A 23,043-nucleotide genomic window follows, 5' to 3' on the forward strand; every position below is an offset into this window, starting at 1 on the left:
AGACAGAGCAAAACCAAGCAACATTATACAGCAACACCAACAAGCCAATGACAAAAAACAAAACAAAACAAGAAAGAAAAGCTTGTAGTTAGTTCAAGGATTGTTTGTTGGCAGGTTTGAACTATTTAACTCCAAGTTGATGGTCTTCAATAACCCCCTAGGCTAATTCACTAGGTTATTTTAATAACAATAAAACCAAACCCATGTACCCAATGTAGCTATACTGCGGCCCTCTACACATACTAAATCAAATGAATGATTGTTCACTTTGTCCAATGCTCATTAGTTGCTTGAACTGATGATTTTCTTTTCTATCCCATTATTGTGCTATTTATTTGGAAATGTATATACAAGGGTATTACAAAAAGCATTGCTATAAAACCACAGAAACCTTTATTAAACAAAAAATCAAAAGTCTGAAGCTATTGTTTCTTGGCATACCCTCCACCTCAGTCTGTACACTTCTGATGGTGGCGTTGAAGCTCTTCAATCTGCTCCCAAAGAATGCTGTGTTTTTCATTTTACACCACACCAAAACGGCAGTTGGGGCATCTCTTGGGGGCTCAAATCATGTTCGTTTTAAATGTTCTTTGCGTTCACACAGCAAAAAGAAGGCTGAAGAGGAAAGATCCAGGCGGTCCAGTGGATTAAATTCTTATAGGGCAGCCCTTGTGCCCTTGAAGGAGAAGCAGACGCACTGCCATGAGAGACAAAAACTTTTCTGGCCTGTTTCTCACCAGTGCAGGTTTTATTTTTCTTAAAGTTTCTGCAGAATGCAATCTCTCTGACCCTCCTGTGTGCTCCAAGAAAACCTCTCAAGATTACCCCTAAGGGTCTCAATTTTCAGAGCTGACCTCTCCGCCATCAATTTAACTGGCCTAGCAGATACCCTCAGAAGCCACTACTTGGACTGTACTTTTTACTGGAAACACCCTAAGGGAACTAACAATTTGAAGACAGCATAGGATCTATTACTGTACAGAGGGGTCGCCCTGAGTTGGAACTAACTCAGCGGCACCTAACAACAAGGGAGCGAACCTGTTCTGTTTGGAATAAATTCGGGCGTGTATGAGCTGGAACCCCAGGAACACTATGTTTGGTTCCCCCCATCTGCATTAGTATTTCACATGCTTCTGGGTTCACTTTCATGTTTCATATCACACATGCATTAGGCTTGGGGGAGTTTTTTTTAACTGAAATAAACCCTTCGAGCTTCACCTACCAAAGCTGGAGGGAAAAAAAAAACAAACGTCATCTAGAACAATGTTTGCTTCGAGATTAAATATGTCAACTCAGGATTTCATCTCAAAGCGATTATACCAGTGCATGACTGGTCCTGTACATGCCTGTAACTGGATAAGAACTACTGCAAATAGGATGTTACAGACAGACACTACTGGTGAGCTGTAAATTCACACACAGCCTGATCAACCATCATCTCAAAGACAAAGCCTTTGTCCTGAAAATTCCCAAATTAAACCAAAATAAATCAAAATCACTCAATATTCTTAATTTGATATTAGATCTAACTGATGGGAAGATGAATAAATCTTTACTTAGATCTAAAGTGCTATTCTTACTACATCCAAGCCCTACACATTGTTTCTTCCATTAGATACAGAAGTCCTGCATGCCAGTAAAATTCATCTTAAATAATCGTTTAGAAAACATCCAACATTTCATAAAATCAAAACAAGGAAGCTTTTTTACTTAAAATTATTAGTTGTGATATAGACAAGGATATTCATTTCCTTAAAAATAACAAACTGGAAAAAATATCTTTTTAATTGTCTGAGATTCTTGATTCTTGATTCCTTGCCTACAAATGATAGCAAACTGCTATGCAGAAAAAGATAGGTCTCTGAGCCCGACACAGAAGGTGATTAATATTTTAAAGGCAGAGTGAACATACATGTGAAATATACATTATGGAGTCACACAAACTAAATTATTAACTTGCTAGCTGGCAAAGTGACAGGGTAGTTGGGAGGGAATGCAAAGGAAAATACTGGACAGCTTAGCATTAACAATGGGCCCATTTATTCAAGGTACGATGGTTCTCCCATTTCACTGGAAGGGGACTGAAAGTTGCCGTCTGTGCTCCACCAGAGGAGACTCTGCAGCTGGCCTGCCTGGAGAATCACTTCCACTGTACTCAGAACTTTACTCAGTTCAAGCAATGGCAAGGGGAGTCTTCCTCTCCCTTTACAGTGAAAAACAAAGAGAAATGTTAACCTGCAGTTGTTAAAATTTCCATCCTTCAAGAACCAATTCAATGGCTTCCTCCTCTAGGAAGCCAACCCCCATAAACTTCCAAGATGTATGCCGGATGAAACTAGGAAACCCTTTGTCTTTCAACAGGGTATTGGTTAAATAAATGCTATCTCCACTTGATAGAATGCTAAAGGTTTAAGATACACAAATAAATAAATAAATCTCTTTCAAATATTACTAAGAAAGTCTTCTGAGGTAAATTGTTGGGGAAAATACTGTGGAACAATGTATATCATATGCTACCATCTGAGTAGAAGGGAAGTATATAATTCATATTTATTTGAATATACTTTTAGAAAATCTCTTTGGCATCTCATCAAATACTGCCTTGTAGCTAGTCTTCTGGGCTTGCCTAGTACTGTACTTATTTCTTTTCTTTTCAACCTTCCTACTCCCCAATGCTGTGTACCTTCTGCATTGGCTTCTGGGAGTATGTCTACACAATTGCTAAATGAATGAAATCCCAGCAAAGTGTTCCACAGCTGTCTCTGTTCTGTGTTAAACTCCCAAACAGGGGTCCATAGTCCAGGAAACGGTAAATGTCTTTGTCTTTTCCAGTCTAACTAAAATTGTATCGCAGCTTGTGCCAATTTAACCTATCCAAACTCTTAAATCTCGAAGTCATAGTTATTTGGGTATTTAAAATGAGACCTCACTGTTAGCTGTTAAAAAAAGCCAGGAAATTTGTTTATGAACGGTAAGGAGGTCGTCACCTTTAAGAAATGCGTACATTGACCAGTAAGGGGGAGAAAAATCCCTTAAATCAAAGATCAAAGAATAACACACAGAAGAATATTCAGCCTTAGAATATTCTTCTTCAGGATGCTATTCACAAATACATAATCCTTCTTATAAGTCCATCACAAGGAATAACAATTTGGCAAAATATGGCCTTGAATTACACATGTCCCATTTCTTCTTGTCAAATGTCCTGGCAAAAACCAAAACACCCACACTGCTACAATGAAACCCATCCCCACATTCCATGGCTCCAGAGCATTTCCATAAATACAGGGTCGTAAAAAGAGCTTGCAAAACTCCCGTAGCCACCAACGACATTTCAAGGATAGGAAATTAAAGACAATAACATGTGTCCGTGCAGTTAGAGCAGTCTGAAGATCTTCTGAAGTCTGTAAAAACTGCCCAATGTTATGCAAGTCATACAATAAGATAATATTGAGATTTGGGTGAGATATCTTGAGGCTGTCAGATACAAGTCATATTTAGCATATCTTATGTTGGTACAACAGAATCTCAAGAAAACACAATTTTCAAGTGCTATCTAAATGGCTTATTTATTTCTAAATACATTATACCCAAGAGCTCTTAGCTCAGCCTGCTAATATAAATGAATATAAACAGCTTGCTGGAGTTCAGTATAACTACCTGACACCACAAGGGGGGGAGGGGGAAGGTTACACTTTTTTTAGAACTCCAAATATTAAGATAGAAATTCTTGGCAATGAAATATTTTCTTGTCTAATTTCAAGAGATTTTACATAAAAATATATAACTGCTATGGTCCTTTACAACTCTGGAGTATTTCATGCTTTGGGCCTCTAACATTTTTTTCTTAATGATTGTGTGTAATAGTATTATTGTTAAAGCTAACATTTGAAGGCCTACTTGTGCCAAATTTTGCTAAGTACTTCAAAAGCAAACCAAAAACTAAATTCCCAATGTCTAGCCGATTCCAAATTCTATCAATGGTCCCACAGGGCTTCCAAGACTGTGAATCTTTATGGAAACAAACTTTTCTTCCTGTTTGGTCTACCAAACAGCCATGCCTCTCTCCCACCAAGTGGTGGGTTGGTTTGATCTGCCAATCTTAGCAACAGAGCGTTGAAGAACTGTGCTACCAGGGTCCTTAAATCCTTCCTAGGCATTATTAGATTAAGAGGCATATTAAAGTATATGTACTAAGCCATGCTTCCAGGCTTTAATTGCTTCTTGATACTACTAGGTCGAGAATCATGATGCCCACTGAAAAATCACAATTCCAAATAATTAAACCAACGTAAGTAGAACCAGAACACTAATTAAGATGAGAGTGAGTTAAAAACATATATAATATTAACCACTGGTACTACAACAATATAAATTAGTTATTAGGCACAAACCTTTATTAGGTAACGTTACCAGGCATGTTTAAACTGAGCCACAGAAGGGGTTAAAAATAACTACAATGAAAGGCCAACAGCCTAGCAGCACAGTTGAGCCAACATTCCCTTCTCTCCCCCCCTCCCCTTCCCATCCTCTCTAGTCCAGTATGAGTTGCATGCCCCACTGCACAAGGCCCAAAAAGGTCACCGTAGATGGTTGAGACTTTTGTAAGAGAACAGAAATAACTCGACAGCTTTGTTACCGTAGTCTCTTTTAATCAGTATGTTCAAAACCCTTTAATTAGCACTCTGTCTACACAAGGAAAGCATTTCTTCTGTGCCAGGGGAGGGCATGTATGTATGTACACAGTGTTCTGTTGTATCAGCATCACAAGATGCAGATAGCGCCTCGGTCTGCCAGGGAACCAAAGCATATAAGCCTTTTAAAGCAAGAGACTATGAAATCTACATATTTAATTTGCATTTCTATTACCGAGCAACATTGTGACAGTGTGTTTCATTTAGGTGTCCATTTGTTTCTCAAAGTTTTCAAGCATAAGTGAAAGCATTTAGACTAAGTAATAGCTTTCTTTAATCAATTATAACTAAGAAAATTATTCAAACCAATATAAAATAACACTAATAAAACTTGAAAAACAGACAATACTCAAATATTGTCCCTTTTGTTTAGGTCTTTTGGGGTTGGGGAGGGTAAGTCCCTCCTCCTTTAAACAGGAATAAATCACAAGAAACAGTTTCACATGGATGCTATACATTTAAAATTTCATCCAACCATGAAAAGTCTTAAAACTTCCAGGCTACATTAAAGATAGATTTCCTTGCAACATTTGATTAACATTTGATTATCAAGATAGAAATTCATGGCAAATTAAAGATAGCCACTTAAAAACCCACACTCAAGAAACCAGGGAAATATCAGTAAAAAAATTGGGTTTGCATATTTTTTAATTGGCCTATGTATACTCACTGGTGTGATAATCTAATTTTTTATCTTTAAATATCAAGTTAGATATATATGCTGTGAGAAGCAATACACACAGGTTATCAATGAACTAGACAATAACCTTGATATATGTGATGAGTGAATCTACCAAAATGTAAGATAAGCTGAACTAATAGGCAGTCAGCATAGCACAAGAGCTTGAAAGTCAGCTTTCCACACCAACCACGGAAGCGCGCTGCAGTTTGTAAATGGGAATCACAGCACTAACAGTTTGGGTGAGAATTAAAATGGCATGATGCAATTACAGTCCTTTGCAAACATAGTGAAGCTCATTGATGAAGATGAGGATGAACAGGTATTGTCAACAATGCACAAGAATATAAACTGGTAAAACTTGTCAAAATGACAGAAGAATGGGCTCAAAAACTTCATGGAGAACTTGAATTATAAGATAAAGGAATTGTTCTGACGTTTTTGAAGCCCCTTATACATAGACACATTTATACATATTTTTCTACAACATTGCTTATAATAGTAACCCCGAAAACAGCGTAAATGTCTTTCAACTGGGTATTGGTTAAATAAATGCTATCTCCACTTGATAGAATGCTAAAGGTTTTAAAATACATACATAAATAAGTAATTTCTTTTAAAATATTACTAAGAAAGTTCTCCAAGGTAAATTGTTGGGGGACAAAACTGTGGGACAATGTATATCATATGCTACCATCTGAGTAGAAGGGAAGTATATAATTCATATTTATTTGAATATACTTTTAGAAAGTCTCTGGGTTATATACTCAACAACAATAATTACTTACTAAAGATGAGTGTGAAACAATGTCTGACATATAGCCAATCCTCGATAAATGGAAGCCATAATTAATTCCCTCATCAGTATCATCATAACTTTGACATAGATACACAAAATATATCCAAATGAAATCCCTATTAAGGTTACACAGTCAAACTGCAATTGTTTCTGTTACCCAGTTGGAGATCCAATTCCATCATCTCATTTTCAAAGGTAAGTAGCTTTATACCACTTTATGGTTCACTCTGGTGACAGCTGGACTGCTAACCACAAAAGTGAGCAGTTCAAACTCATCAGCCACTACTCAGAATGTCAAACTGTCTACTCCCATAGAGATTTAGTCTTGAAAACCCTTCACAGGGCTGCTAGGAGCTGGACTCGACTCAAAGGTAGTGGGTTTGGGGCTGTGCATTGAGTTCTAGCCACCAAATCAATGGTCTAAACCTACTAGCTGGTCTGATGAAGATGAGGCTGTCTGCTCCCATAAAAATCTAAAGTCTTGGAAACCCAAGGGGCAGTTCCACCCTGTCCTCTTGGGTTGTAGGTACTAGCAGCAACTCAGTGGCAGTGGGTTTGAGGTCTTCTGGCCAGAAAGTGAACTCAGAAAATTACAACTGTTGGAGCTGAAAGGAACCATGAAATCCCATAGTGTAATCTTCTAATATGCAGTAATCAAGGTCCCGAGACTCCCAAATTAGTGACAGTTCAAGATTTGAGAACCCCAGAAACCACTCCCTAATTAGATAGGTTTCCGTTTCATCATTGATAAGATAGAGGGAGGCTAAAAATAAGCTAAAATGAAATTTGCTAATATAACTTCCTCCATTCTTTGCCACAGAAAACAAAGTTGGCTGACATCAAATCTCACACGCATTTGACAGTGAATTTGACAACTCAGCTCTGAGGCTTCCAGCACTACTGAGTGAACGTCTGCAATAAATTCTGTAAAGCATGCTTACACTAGAGATAGTCAGAGGCATGTTGAAATCCTTGCCACCTTGCAGCCGGAAACCCCAAGGAGCTGGGCCGACCAAGGACACACTGTAGTTGCTCATGGTTCCAAAGGCTCAAAGTCCGGTCCCAGGAGACAAAAGAAACTGAAAGAAAATTAGATGGTTAATGAAAGTGCTTATTTGAAATTTGATTGCATATTTACATTCATTTAATATTAAGTCAACTAAATTATGGTCCCTGTTTGTTTTTTAGTGGAGAGGGGATACAACAGACACAAATCTATGTTAAGCTCAGTCATTTCAGCCTAAAAAATGGAATATAGGCGGTAATACGCAATTTCTACACTCATGACCATTTCCACAATATAAAAATTCCTTTTTCTAAAATACACTTCTAAAAATGTGTAACAACTTTAAGGTGCTCTGGGAGTGCCATTATGCATTGTACTGAGAACCACAAAGTCAGCAGTTCAAAACCATCAGCCACTCCATGGGAAAAGATGAGACTTTCTACTCGTCTAGAGGTATAGTCTCAGAAACCCAAACAGCCTGTCTACTCTATCCTATAGGGTTGCTGTCAGTCAGAACTGACTTGATGGCTGGGAATATTTTTGTTTTATATTTTGGTGATACTGTGGATTCAGTATTGGGTTGTTAATCGCAAGACTGGTGGTCCAAACCCACCAGTCACTCTGCAAGAGAAAAACGAGGCTGTCTGCTTCATAAAGATATTTGGTCCAACTTACTATATCCAGTTCTGCGGCTCCCTGTAGCGCTGCTGGGTAAGCATTGGGCTGCTAACAGCAAGATCTTCCGTGGAAACTTTGGGCCACTATGAGTGGGAATCAGCTCAATTGGTAGTGAGTTTGGTTAAGTTTGGGCATACAAATTTAAAGAACTTTACAATATTTTTATGTATATGGGAAAGAACATGATTTTATTCCAGGATTAATTCAAAATCATGTTCTCTTCCACTCCACCTCAAGCATTCAGTTAGCAAGAATATTTCAACTTCATCTTCTTTAATTCTGGGTTACTCTAACATGTGCAATGAATTGCAAATCAGCATACTTGCATCCCAAATACCAAATTACTGAAAATGGAAGGCTGGCTTAATGCTCAAAGTTGTTTTCTTTAGCCATTAGCTACAATTCATGTGAGAAAACTTCACAAAAGTTCCTGGGGAAAAAAAAGAATTAAAAGGTAATTAAATTTTTCCAGAAACTTTTTGAAGCCTCTTTCATATTTGATATTGTCCACACTTACAGTGGCATATTATAGTAGGGGCTTGAAAAAGTTCCTAGAAATTTTTCATCATCTTTTAATTCCCCCTTTCCAGGAAGTTTTTAAAGCCCCTTCATAGACTTTTCCCTCAGCTACACAATGATGGACAGTACTCTGCCATAGTACTTATCTTGAAACCTACTACTGTTTTAGACATACATTTCATCAAAGTAGAGTAAAGCATTTATCACAGAGTGGATATGAATCACAGGGTTGATCTTAATGCACGAAACTGAAATGGAGCTTTGAAATAAATTAGTTGTAGTTGTAAGTTGGGCTGTGATCCTCAAGGTTGGCTGTTCAAAACCACTAGATGTTCCCCGGGAGAACTATGGGGCTTTCTACTTTCATAAACAGTTTCAGTCCAGGAAACTCACAGGGACACTTCTACCCTGCCCTAGCTAGGGTAGTAGACGCATAGGGTTGCTTAGAGTCAGTGTTGACTCAATGACAGGAAGTGCTTTCCCCTAAGTGTGCTTACAATGACTTTCATGAAAATAATAATACTAGAACCCTAAAACAAAAGAAAGTATGGTTTAGAATTGGTACTGGTTGCTATGCAGTTTTATGTGGGTAGGAGAGCTTGGGAGGAATTGGGGTTTTTTTCTCCCCTAACATAATACTAAATAATATAATTGGTCCTGCTTGATAAATATTAAAAATACATTTTTTAAAAAGCTGTTTAAGATGTTCTTGGAAAATCTGAGCTATTCAGCAAATTCATCACCTTATATTACCTCTCTTAAAATGTTTTTCCATTCAAATTTTCTACCCTGTCACAGAAAATTCATAGTGGCAGATGCACATATTCAAGGCACTTAGTATATTAAAACAGATTCCCTTCTTCTTGTAAAGGTAAAATGAGGCGAAATGTTCAAATGTGCCTGACACTTTAAGAAAAAAATAAATCAATAAAAAGCTGCACAGCATCTACCAAGGAATGAAAGAGGCTTTTCCACTAGACTGCTTAATACTGCAATCATACATTACTTCACTACCGGAGTACCAGGTACAGGGCACTAAAAACCCTAGGGCCAAGCCACAAGTCAAAGTGCCACAGACAACGTGAAAAATAAAGGGTAGGCAAGAATTAAGGCACTATGCAATTTTATTTTCATGCTCTAATAAAGAGATCTCTGTGAAGTAGTAGAGAAGAGCTATTTTGCTATCAGCACACAATACAAATCAGTACCCTGTAGCGCCAACTGATATTTCACAGGCAGCCTGCCTTGTTTCTTTAATCTTGGGGCTGGGAATGAATGTAAAAGTTGGGTGCAACTTTTTGTCCCCCTTGTTCCTACATGACAATGAATTTCACTTCTGTATCAACCCTTGTATATACAGCTTCCCTTTATTTGGGGCTCCTTTTTAAAAAAATCATTTTATCGGGGCTTGTACAACGTTTATCACCATACGTTTATCTATTGTGTCAAGCACATTTGTACATTTGTTGCCCTCATCATTCTTAAACATTTGCTTTCTACTTGGGGACTCCCTTTTTGATTTCTATTTGCTATTAAAATTTCCAGCACAGGCAGTTCACAGCCATACTAGAGATAGAATCAGTGTTTCCCTTTCTTTGGTATTTTCCTCCTGCGAGCTGCATAGAATCAGTGTTTCCCTTTTAGTGTTCGCCTCCTGCGAGCGGCATGCAGAATTCATTTGCCTTAAAAGTCAGATCCCTAAGCAATAGCAATATTATTATTGGCCTTTCCAGGTCTTGAAAACCATCTGGTTATTAGTGCCCAAACCCTTCCGAAAATACCCAACAGGCAGGAAATAGTGAGCAGCTAGCTCACTGTTTTCAAACGCGTGGAAAACACTGGAATTTCTGTTTTCTTTTTAGGGAGAATCTAAACTATGCCTTTGCTGGGCTTTTCCCACACTTGTATCCCAGCGCCGGTGGTGGGTGGGAGGAGGGGAAGGGAGAAGTGAGGCATCAGCCTGAAACTGGTGAAAAGTCGCTTGTTTCCCAGATCCGGAGAGACGGCGGCGGAGCCAGCGCGGAGGCACCGCGGGCGCGGAAGCAGGATGAAAGCGGCCGCGGAGCCGGCTGCCCAGCGGCAGGCTGGGCCTCGCCCAGCTCGCCAAATAAGGCTCCGCGCCGCCACTTCCGTGGCCGGCGGGTGCAGACGTGCTCGCGGCCGGGAGGGCGGCCTCGGAGGATCGGGGCGCACCCCCCGGACCTGCCCGGCCGCGGCTGCGAGGGCGCGTCTCACTCCCGCGCTCTGCCCGGTCCAGTGCACACGCCCTTCCTTTTTCCACTGATTGTCCGCCGTGCCAACAGGCACGGCGAACCCCAACACGTCCGCCAGGAGGAAAACAGCAGGAGCTGGAGACAGCTTCTTAAGTTAATTGTGGTGTGAAGGAGCTTTATTCCGGGACCGCGCACGGAAGCTCGCCCGAGACTAGTGACAAAACCGTCACTCTGTGGGGGAGACACCTCCGCAGGCTGAGCGCCAACAAATCCCAAACAGCACGTCTTTCCCTCTGGGTCTCGCTTCCTCCGCGAGCCCCGAAGAGAGTCCCTCCCGCAAGACGTGGGTGGGACTGGAGCGCCCGGGTCCGGCGCCCAGAGACGCCCGGCCCGGCGGCGGCGCGGGGTGCCCACCAGCCCTCCAGCGCCCGCCCGCGCCGCCTCTTTGCCTGCGGAGCGGCGCCCCGCGCCCGCGCCACTGGCTCCTCCGGCTCGCCCGGTCAGTAGCCGGCTCCGGGCTCCAGGACGTGCCGCGCCCCTTTCGCAGCGCGCTCCGCAGCCGGCGCCGCACTCCCCACCTCAGCCGCTCCCGCCGAGGAGGCACCTGAGGAGCCGCCCGCGGGCGCCCCGCGCGCCCCCTCCTCCTCCCCGGCTTCTCCTCGCGCACCGCACGCAGCGAGCGCTGCTCTGCCTCCTCCCTGCGGACCGGAGGGCGCTTCCCCAGGAGCGGCCGCTCACCTCAGGTCAGGCAAAGCGATGCCTCCGCTTCAGACGAGCGCTGACAAGTGTCTCGCGGTGCGTGCGCCGTCCCCACGGCCAGCGGGAACTTCCGCCTCCTGGCTCACGCCGGCCCCGCCCCCAGGCTGGGCCCCGCCCCCTCTGCCCGGGGCCACGCCCCGGGGCCCCGCGGAGCCTGCTCCCGGCGTAGCGGGCGCCCGGTAGACCCGCGGTCGGGCTTGCTGGGGCGCGCGGAGGCCGTCCCCCAAACAATCGCTCTCCCGGGTTTCGGTGAGAGAAGTTTTACGGGAATTTCATGCAATACTTGGCGAAGATCTCACCCTCTGCGTGTCTGTTTCCAGAAGCCTTGAATTGGAAAGCAGTTGCTCTGACTAAAAATAGAAGGGCTTTGGGTAAATCCCTGTCTACGCGAGTTCCGCGGTTACAGCTCGGTTTTGTTTGTGTTTGTTTTGAGAACGCTATACATGCTCTCTGACGTGCCGAGCCTGAAGTAAGCTTGCTAGAAACGATGAAAATCTGAAACATCAACACTAAATCCCAGTCAACTGAATTCATATCTTAATATCGAAAAAGACCTCTTGCTGGGCGCTCTGGAGTCGACTAGAGACCCTAAGTTCAATCAAATGAGACACTATGCCCCTACCGCCTCCCCTCCTCCAGGTCCTGAGCCTTCATCAATCTTTGTTCTGTCTGAGCCCAGTGCTGCAACCTAGCATTCGTTGTCCATGTACTACGCAATTAAGAATTTGCTTTAACCATCTTGTTTAATTCTTAGCATCAAGTGAAATAGGGTTTGGGGTGTTTTGTTTTCGGAGGCAGACACCAGAGCTTAAGAGATTTCAAATTTTAACCAGGCACACAACCAAAAAGTGGGGGAAGAGCCACGTTCTTTTCATTTTAACAGCACCTCCTTCCCCTTTACCACCTTCCAGTAAATCCAGTAACTTAACAGGCTTCCAAACTCACTGGCAAGTCAATGCGACGCTACAGGACAGGGTGGAACTGCCCCTGTGGGTTTCCGAGACTGTAACTGGTCACAGAACTAGAAAGCCTTGTTTCTCTCCCACTTAAAGAATAGAAAAAGAAGGTGGGAAACTATGGCAACTAATGCTGTTTAAGGGCCACATAGGTAGAATCTTTGTCTCAATGATTGAAAATAATGTAAGTGAATGGTTATTTATATATGAGAGGTTGAACCTACTTCCCATAAGGCATGTGCTTTCACCGGTTTTATAAGGACTTATCCATTAGCCATACCAGCCCCCTGCTCCATCTCCACTTCCCTTGTGATAATGCTTATGAAATGGCTGGCCATGACTTGAAGGACAGTCTGACTAGAGACTAGCTGGAAGATAGCTGATCCATTGGGAAATCCAAACCAGGCCCTTGGCCTGGTAACTACAGCTAACCAGTGAGGCACTGACCCCCAAGAAACCCATATGAAGAGATTCCCTTTGTTATAACCAGTGCACTTAAGGACCTAGTAGGAAAAGAAAACAGATCAAAAGATTAGGTGATTTAGCAAGAAGAGTTTTTAAGAATATTCTAGCTAAGTATAGTGTTTACCTAAATATATATAAATTTTGCTATTTTATTGTTCAATGTATAACTCATAATCCTCTTGCAGTACCACAAGAAATGAGGAACTTTTCATTATGAGATGGTAAAGCTGTGACAAGTTTTTACAGTAGTACCTAGTAAAGTGCCAGTCTTTTAAACAAAACAAAATAAAAATCCTGATATTGCTCTAAGCCAATTTATCTTTTAAGCCCTGATCGTGAAAGCTAAATAAACCATTTACAGGTATGGATATTTCATTTTTTAAGTCTAGGAAGAGGAAACATTAATTATTTTAATATCCAAAGCAACATTTGGCAATCTAGGATATAATTTAGTGCATTCAAGATAGCCTGGGAGAGTTGCCCCTGCCAAGATGATCTTAGAACTGAAAACATTCTGAGAATGATCAGGAACAATTAGGATCTAAGTCATCTGAAACTGTGGTGGTGATTGTACAACTCTTCTTGGTGCGATTAACTGTTGAGTTGTATGATATGTGAATATGTGCCAATAAAACTGTTGGGGGGAAATGTCTGTACTTCAGCACAAATTTACTATAATGGACCCATTTTCTGGGAGGTTTTTTAAATCATGCTTACAAGGCCTTATGTTGTTGCTTTTGGGTGGCATTGAGCTGATGTTGACTCATCTAGACGCTATGCACAAGAGAATGAAGCACTGCCCACCCCTGTGCCACCCAGTGGTGGAGCCACTGTGTCAATCCATTTTGGCAAGGCCCTTCCTCTTGCTCTCTGGCTCTTTACTAACCACGTTGTCTTTCTACAAGGACTAGAGTCTCCTGACATGTGTCCAAACTTTGTCAGAGGACGTTTCCCCATCCTTGCCTGTCAGGAGCACTCTGGCTGCACTTCCTCCAAGACAGATCTGTTTGTCCTTTTGTCAGTCCGTGGTGCTTTTATTTTTAATAGTTTTTGGGGGGCTCTTACAGATCTTATCACAGTGCACACATCCATCCATCGTGTCACGCACATTAGTACATATGTTGCCATCATTATTTTCAAGACATTTTCTTTCTACTTGAGCCCTTGGTATCAGCTCACTTTCCCTCCTTCCCCTCCCTCCCTCATAAACACTTGATAATTTATGAATTATTATTTTTTTCATATCTTACACCAACCGCTGTCTCCCTGCACCCACTTTTCTGGTGTACGACCCCCTAGGAAGAAGTTATATGTAGATCATTGTGATCGGTTCCCCCTCCTTCCCCTTCCCCTCCTGGTATCGAAACTCTCATTATTGGTCCTAAGGGGTTTCTCTGTCTTGGATTCCCTGTGTTGAGAGCTCTTGTCTGTACCTGTGTGCATAATCTGGTCTAGCCAGATTTGTAAGGTAGAATTGGGGTAATGATGGGGGGAGAAAGCATTGAAGAACTAAAAGAAAGTTGTATGTTTCATTGGTGTTATACTGCTCGACTGTATAGCACCTGACTGGCTCAATTCTTCCTTGTGACCTATCTGTGAGGGGATGTCCAATTGTCTACAGATGGGCTTTGGGCCTCCACTCCATCCTCCCCCTCATTCATATCAATATAATTTTTTGTTCTGGGTCTTTGATGCCTGATACCTGATCCCATTGACATCTCATGATCACACAGGCTGGTGTGCTTCTTTCATGTGGACTTTGTTGAATTCTCAGCTAGATGGCCACTTGTTTATCTCCAAGCCTTTAAGACCCTAGACACTATATCTTTTGATAGTCAGGCACCATCTGCTTTCTTCACCACATTTGTTTATGCACCCATTTTGTCTTCAGTGATCATGTTGGGAAGGTGAGCATCACAGAATGCCTGGTTATTAGAACAAAATGCTCTTGTGTTGAAGGAATACTTGAGTAGAGACCCAATGTCTGTCTGCTATCTTAATACTTAACATATAAATATATGTACATAGATCTATTTCTTTATCATTATATAAAAATATATTTATATATGTACATGCCTATTTTTAGACCTCTATATATGCCTTTGTGTCCTAGTTCTTTCCTCTATTTCCTTTTACTTTCTTCTAGTCCCACTATCATATTCCATTTCTGTTCAGCTTTCAGTAATTCCTTTCAGCTACATTGTACTTGATCAAGCCCCACCAGGCATCCTATGCCCTCCTTAACATCGATTTTAAATCACTTCTTGATTCCTTGTTCCTGGGTTTATTAGCCACCCTCTTCCTTTCCCCCGCCTGCTCTCTCCTGGAACCATCAGTCCCGTTGTTCTCTCCTCCTGATTGTTTATCCCGCCTATCTTATCTAGACAGACCTGGAAAACAGTAATAAGCACAAAGAAAAAGAAACCAAAACAACAAAATCCACTTTCGATATTCTTCACCAACTCCATAATTCAAATGCAGCACTTCACAGCAAATGAAGTGCGGCAATCGGCCCATGCCCATGGCATCCACTGGTCGTATCATGTTCTTCATCATCCTGAAGCTGCCGGCTTGATAGAACGATGGAATGGGCTCCTAAAGACACAATTACGGCGCCAACTAGGTGTCAGTAACTTTCGGGACTGGGGCACTGTTCTCCAGGAAGCTGTATACGCTCTAAACCAGCGGCCAATATATGGTGCTATGTCTCCAATAGCCAGGATTCATGGGCCCAGGAACCAAGGGGTAGAAGCTGGAGTGGCACCACTCACTATTACTCCTAGTGATCCCCTTGTAGCATTTTTGCTTCTTGTCCCAGCAACCCTGTGTTCCTCAGGCCTGGAGGTCCTGGTCCTGAAGGAAGGAACTCTCCCATCTGGAAACAGCACGGATTCCACTGAACTGCCAGCTGAGAATGCCCCCTGGCCTCTTTGGGCTCCTCATGCCTTTGGATCAACAGGTCAGGAAGGGTATCACTGTACTAAATGGTGTGATTGATTCTGATTACCAAGGAGAAATGGGATTGGTGCTACATAACGGAGGTGAAGAAAAATATGCAGGGATCCCGTAGGCCGTCTCTTGGTACTACCATACCTTGTGGTTAAAGTAAGTGGTAAACTACAGCAACCCAATCCTGACAGGACATCTAATGAACTTGACCAGAACCCTCAGGACTGAAGGTCTGGGTTACCCTACCAGGCAAAGGGCCATGGCCAGCTGAGGTGCTGGCCGTGGGCAAAGGTAACAAAGAAGGAGTAGTAGAAAATGATAGTTCTACCTATCATTTTTTATCATGTAATCAATTGTAAGAGTTGAGTTTGTGATTGTCAATTATTCAATTTTATATGTGTTTATTAAACATCTTTCCTTAGTTCATGTATGACGTATCAGATACAATTAGATTCAGTGTGTTTTCATTTGTATGTATGATAAATGTGTGATGTTAGGTGTAAGTGTGATTTAATTAATGTCTGGAAATTATATATGGCTAAAGAATTATGTACAGGTACTAAATTGGCAACAGATGAACTGTGATAGTTAGGTTTATTGTTCTAACCTGGCCAATATGTGGAACATGTGGAATTAATCAGGTCGCAGTGTGATTGGAGGGAAAAGAGATAAATGGCTCTACAAGGCCTGCACCCCTCTCTCTTGCTCTCTGGTGATGGAGCATGCTGGAGCATGCTGCTGCTTTAGCTAGTTCTCTGCTCAACCTGTGAGCTAGACTACCTTTGGGCCAAGCCAATCCATGGGCCATGTTGCTGGAGCTTGAGGCTCCTTTGAGACCTGCTACTGCATGCTGCTGGTGTGTACATTGCTTGAACTTGAAGCTGGTGGATCCTGCCACCTTGAATTGCCTGTGTTCATTATTCCATCCAGGACTCCTTTGCTAAGCTCCCAAGCTACTGACTACTGGTGATGCACCTTGCTGTTTGCTGCCTGTTGGCAGGCTCTGCTTGCCTTACCAGAGGGAGGACTCTGCTGTTTCTTTGACCTTGGACCCCACATGAGTTGAAGGGCTTCCAGTATATTAACTGTTTCATGGAAATGAACTATATACTGCTGTGTGGACTAATTAACTGTGATATTCCTTCTCAATGGATGTATATATGTATCTATAAAATTACGGGTGCCTGATTTTGTTTCTCTAGAGAATCCTGCCTAGCACAGTTGTTTCATCTGCATATTGCAGGTAGTTAATAAGCCTCTCTCCAATCTTCATGCCACATTCTTCATGTAAGCCAGCTTCTTTCGTGGTTTTCTCAGCATACAGACTAAGTAAGTATGGTAAAAGGATAAAACCCTGGCACCCACCTTCCTAATTTTAAGTTCCCTTGTTCTGTTCACACAACCGCCTTTGAGTCATGGGCAAGTTCCATATGAGAGCAAAGAAGTGTTCTGGAATTCTCATTCTTCTCGAGATTAGTTTGTTGTGGTACACACAGTTGAATGCCTTTGCACATTATCTTCTGGTATTCCCTGCTTTCATCCAAGATCCAAATGATACTAGCAAAGATAACCTTCATTTCATATCCTAGTCTGAATCCAACCAGAACCTCTGGCAAGCTCTCCATCAATGTGCTATTGAAACTTTTATGGGATGATCTTCCCCAAATTTTAATTTCTTGTAATTGTCATGACATTGTTCTAAAATATCAGCATTCTGTTTATTAATATTTTCTTTGGAATAGGTACAAATATGGATCTCTTCTAGTCAGTTGACCAAGTAGCTATCTTCCAAATTTCTTGGCACAGATGAGTGAGTGATTTCAGTACTTCACCAGCTTGTTGAAACATTTCAATTGGTATCCATCAATGTCTCAGGCCTTGCTTTTGGCTAAGACTATCAGTGCAGCTTGGCCTTCTTCCTTCAGTACCACTGGTTCTTGCTCATAGGCTACCTCTTGAAATGATTCTGTAAGGAGTATCCTAATTGGGAATTGGAGCCATTGGAAAAGAAATCCAGTGCACTGCCTCACCCCATGTCCCTCTTCATTCCCAGGGCCTACTCATTCCCCAAGCCCCTTTCTCCTTCACTAAGGACCACGTCTGCACTAGAAATCCCTGCCTATGCCGCTTTCTGTGACCTTACTGTTAGTATAAAGTACAAAAGCTATGCCCACCTGACATTCACTACCCAGATCTTCCAGAATGATAGTTCCTCTGGGTCAACAGCTAATACATTTTTCCTCTTTCAAGTTCTCCAAGAGTGGCACCTGGTCATCCCTGAGTCACAGTTTTGCTGTTACAATAGAATCTTAACTAGTTCTTTTAGGTACAGGTGATTCTGTATTCTTTCCATATTCTTTGGATGCCTCTTGCATCATTCAATACTTTGAATATTTCAATATTTCAACTCTGAGGCTTGAATTTTTTCTTGAGTTCTTTCAGTTTAAGGTATACTGTGTATGTTCTTTTTGTTTCATAACTCTGGAGCTGTACACATCTCATTAAATATTTGACTTTGTTCTATAGGTTCCGTTTGAAATTTTATGTTCACCTCTTTGACTTCACCATTTCTTCCATTTGCCTTGCTACTCTGCAGTGAAGGACAAATTTCAGATTCTCTTCTAACATCAACTTTGACCCTTTTCTTTCATTCTGTGTTTTTCTTTTTTTAGAATTCATTTTATTGGAGCTCATACAACTCTTATCACAATCCATACATACATCCATTGTGTCAAGAACATATGTACATTTGTTGCCATCATCATTCTCAAACATTTGCCTTCTACTTGAGCCCTTAATATCTGCCGCTCATTTTCCCCCTCCCTCTCCACTACCCCCTACCTCACAAACCCTTCATCATACATAAATTATTATGTTGTCATATATTACATTGTCCGATGTCTCCCCCTGCCTTCTTCACTGCTGTCCCTCCCCCAGGGAGGAGGCTATACATAGATTCTTGTAATCAGTTTCCCCTTTCTACCCCACATATTCTCCACCCTCCAGGCATCACCACTCTCACCACTGGTCCTGAAGGCGTCATCTGTCTTGGATTCCCTGTGTTTCCAGTTGCTATCTGTGCCTATGTACATCCTCTGGTCTAGCCAGATTTGTAAGGTAGAATTGGGATCATAATAGTGGGGGGAGGAAGTATTTAAGAACTAGAGGAAAGTTATAGGTTTCATTGTTGCTACCGTGCACCCTGCCTGGTTCATCTCCTCCCCATAACCCTTCAGTAAGCGGTGTCCGTTTGGCTACCATTGGGCTTTGAGTCTCCACTCTGCACTCACCCACATTTTCAGTGATATGATTTTTTTGTTCTTGAAGCTTGATACATGATCCCTTCGACAACTCATGGTCACACAGGCTGGTGTGTTTCTTCCATGTGGGTTTTGTTGCTTCTGAGCTAGATGGCCACTTGTTTATCTTTGAGCCTTTAAGACCCCAGACGCTATATCTTTTGATAGCCGGGCACCGTCAGCTTTCTTCACATTTGCTTATGCACACATTTTTCTTCAGCCATCGTGTCAGGAAGGTGTGCATCCTGGAATGCCAATTTAATAGAACAAAGTGTCCTTGCCTTGAGTAAGTGCTTGAGTGGAGGCCCAATGTCCATCTGCTGCCTTAGTACTAAGCTTACAAATATGTGAACCTAGATCTGTTTCCCTACACTCATATAAATATATTTACATATGTACATTCCAGTTTTTGGACCTCTGTAAATACCTTTTGCCACCTAGTTCTTTCCTCTAGTTCCTTTTACTTTCCTCTATTTCATTTGTCATTCTTGTATTTTTAATGATCTTTTGCTCCCTTCATGCATGATGTTCTTGATGTCCTCACACCGCTCCTCAGGTCTTCTGTCATTAGTGTTTAATGTATCAAATCTGTTCTTGAGATGTTCTCAAAATTCAAGTGCAAAAAACTCAAGACCATATTTTGACTCTTGTTGGCTGTGTCCAAATTCTTCAGCTTCAATCATAAGCAACTAATGTCCTGTTCTACAGTCAGCCTCTGTCCTCGTTCTGTCTGCTGATATAGAACTTCTCTGTCATCTCTTCCCATATAGTCAATTTGATTTCTGTATATTCAATCTAGAGAAGCCCCTGTGTATAGTCACCTTTTGTGTTGCTGAAAAAGATATTTTCTATAAACAAGCTGCTGGTCTTAAAAAACAAAACTTTATCATGCAGTCTCCTGCTTTGGGTCTATCACCAGGGTGATATTTTCCAGGTACTGTTCCTTCTCCTTTGTTTCCAGCTTGTTAGTCTTTTATAAGACTGTAGAAATGTTTCATACCAGGTCTTCATTTCAGAAACCTAATCACTCTAGGACGTTAAAACCACGCATTTCCATGCTCAGTAACCTATCGTAAAGGAGTGCTGGTGCCATGGTGGATTATCTAGTGGACTGCTAACCACAAGGTCAGCAATTCAATTTTACCAGAAGCTCTGTGGGAGAAAGATGAGGCTTTCTACTCTTGTAAAAATTTGCAGCCTCAGAAACCCACAGAAGCAATTGTACTTTTTCCTATAAGGTTGCAATGTGCATCCTTTGGAACCTATGTCATACAGGTAAAATTTAGTGCAATAAAATCTCACAAGGAACAAGATCTGAATAAATGACTAAAGTGTCGGAGTAGAGTATACTTTGAACCAATAATCTTGAAATAATTCTAAAAGAAAAAACAAAAAGTAAATACCATCAAGTACATTCTGACTCATGGCAACCCTGGAGGATAGGTTAGTACTGACCCTGTGCACTCACAGTTCCAAGACTGCAAGTCTTCCTGTGAGTAGAAAGCTGCTTCTTTCCCCACAGAGTGGGTGGTGGTTTCAATCTGCTATCCTAGCTATTACCAATGCAATGTGTCACCACCATGCCACCAGGACCCTTTTTATAAGAAACGAATCCACATTTATTGAGCATACACTTTACAGGCCATTTCACATTATGGTTATTAGTTTTTTAAACACACACACTTTTTTTCTTTTTTACAACACTGGCTCTTAATGTCTGTGGCACAGAAGTTGAGCTTTCTCCCCATCTCCCAACTGTCTAAGACTCACTAAGTACTTCCCTCAATGGGAAAGGCAGTCTAACACCCTTCTGATAGCTGTGGAAACTAAGAATATGAATTTGGACAAGACACTAAGTGAATGGTAGACAAATAAGTTGAATCGAGGTCTGCTGTACTCCAAAGCATATTTTTTTCTAATATGTCCATTGTAATGGTCATCCATGCAATCTGTCAGCCCATTTGTTGAACAGTGGTGGCATGCTTATTGCTGCGATGCTGGAACTATGCCACCAACACTACAAATGCCAAGAGGCTTGATCAGGGTAGGCAGGTTTCGATAGTTATCACACTAAAACAAATTGGAAGAAGAGCTTAGAGACATGCTTTCAGAAACTAGCCAATGAAGACTTACTTACTTACATTGGCAGCAATCGATCCGGAGGGATTGATTGCTGATGGAAAACATTTTTGGTGAAGTAGTGGGCCGATCTTGATTAGACCGATTGGCATAACAGCCATCACACCAGCCACTGTGAGGGTGAAATGATGTACTGAAATGATGCACTGGAGGAAACCAAGATGGGCCTGAAAGGGCCCCAGCCTGACTTGCCAAGGTGACTGCTACCCTCTTTCACTACTAAGTAATGAACGTGCGACCAGGAATTATTAAAGTGGTGTTCATTTCCATTAACGCGCCCGGCCACGACTCTACGCTTTGGCCTCATGGTATTCTGCGTGCACGGCACTTCATTCACGTCTCCTGCCTACTCCTTTCACATTGTTCAACAGTCAGTTAAGTCATAATCTTCCTGATTAATAACAATAAGATCTGAGAAATGTAAGAGTTTTTTACATCAAGTTGTGGAAAAATTATTGGGAGTTTCGTTTTGGGATTTTAAAAATTAAGCATCTTTTTTAAAAAAAGAATACAGTAGTGTAATGTGATCCACCAGCACTTAGAATCTGCTAGTAAAGCATATTTTCCCCACGTACCACCTTTCCATTGATTATCTCTGCTATCTTACAGCATATCTGAAAGGCTTCCTAAATCTCGATCTTGTCCATGCATACATTTAAAAAGTAAACTTATGGCCATTGATCAATACTACAGCAAAGTATAAATAGCAGTCATCTTTGGGATGTAGGATGGTGAGGATGTTAATTTTTCACTTTATAATTTCCCCTAGTTAAGATGTTAGTGTACACATGCATATCGAGAAAAAAAAGCCACACCTATTTTTTAACTTCATAAATTCACTAAATTAACAGGATCGTATAGACATCTTGATCCAAAATGGCACCCTTTGCCAGACATGTCTGTGGTTGGCGCTCTGCCATCCAGCTACCTGCCATCAGTCTCTTTGCTGTTGACCTCTTTCTCCCTAATTGGCCAGCTCATAGGCAGAGTAGCAGCTCACTCCGGACTCTGAGCGGCTCTCTTTCTTTTCTATAGCTCTCTTCACAGTGAGGGTCTCCACCATCAGGCCTCTTTCTACCTAATTGGCCCAGCTGAAACCAGTGTAACAACTTCAGGACCACTTCACCCACATCCTGCTCATAAACAGCAGCTCCCTCAAAAACAATGTTTTTTCACTAGGTCAGAGAGAGGGATCTCTATGTTCCAAAGAACACACTGTCCTCGCTGCTCCTAACCACCACGAGGCCTTGTAAAACCTCAACATTTCCATCAGTAGCAGATTACTCAAAAAAAGCAAAATAATTTGTAATTAGTTCATAAACTCAAGTACTGGACGGTCTTTTCCTGCCAGGGATCGCAAATGTTTAAAAGCAAAAGAAAGAAAGAAACATTTTGATGCTCAAGGAAGATGCCAGAGGGTTGGGAGAGAAATAGATGTCAACCATCTCTAGAAACAGAATTTTTGATGTAGTGAAAAAAAAACATGAACTTGTTCAATTCCGGTTAATAAGTAAGCCTGTGCTTACTGTGTTTTGGGGGTGTTATGTAACTAATGTTAGTCCTCTATATGAAGGTACCTGGAAGGCCAGTGGTGTAGTGTTTATATGTTGGGCTGCTAACTGCAAGTTCAGCAGTTCAAAACCACCACCTGCTCCAACAGAGAAAGCTGAGGCTTTCTACTCCCTTAAAGAGTTACAGTCTCATAAACCCAAAGTGGCAATTCTGTATCCTACATTGTTACTGTGAGTTGGAATCAACTAGATGGCAATGCGTTTGGGTTTTTGATATATGACAATAAGTCAAAAATTATTCATATAAAATATAGAAACCGAAACCTGATCTTAAAAAATCACAATATAGATAAATGATGTCACTTTGAAAAATATTT

General features: G+C 41.6%; 1 protein-coding gene across 7 annotated transcripts in view; it reads right to left on the reverse strand.

Moving 5' to 3' along the window:
- Positions 1-11,463, reverse strand: part of PDLIM5 (PDZ and LIM domain 5) — a 215,229-nt gene extending 203,766 nt beyond the window's left edge. For 4 of the 7 annotated variants that reach the window (XM_075544009.1, XM_075544008.1, XM_075544007.1 and 1 more), the window contains exons 1-2: positions 11,327-11,461; positions 7,114-7,251 (exon numbers count right to left, since the gene is read on the reverse strand). In XM_075544009.1, the coding sequence (XP_075400124.1) occupies positions 7,114-7,209 (96 nt within the window). In that variant the 5' untranslated portion in view covers positions 7,210-7,251; positions 11,327-11,461. Of the gene's footprint in view, positions 1-7,113; positions 7,252-11,326 lie in introns of all 7 variants that reach the window. The other 3 variants (XM_075544012.1, XM_075544010.1, XM_075544011.1) reach the window with 2 other exon arrangements.
- Between the last annotated feature and the right edge of the window lie 11,580 nt (positions 11,464-23,043).

This window comes from Tenrec ecaudatus, chromosome 3, assembly GCF_050624435.1.
Source record: "Tenrec ecaudatus isolate mTenEca1 chromosome 3, mTenEca1.hap1, whole genome shotgun sequence".
NCBI classification, from domain to species: domain Eukaryota; kingdom Metazoa; phylum Chordata; class Mammalia; order Afrosoricida; family Tenrecidae; genus Tenrec; species Tenrec ecaudatus.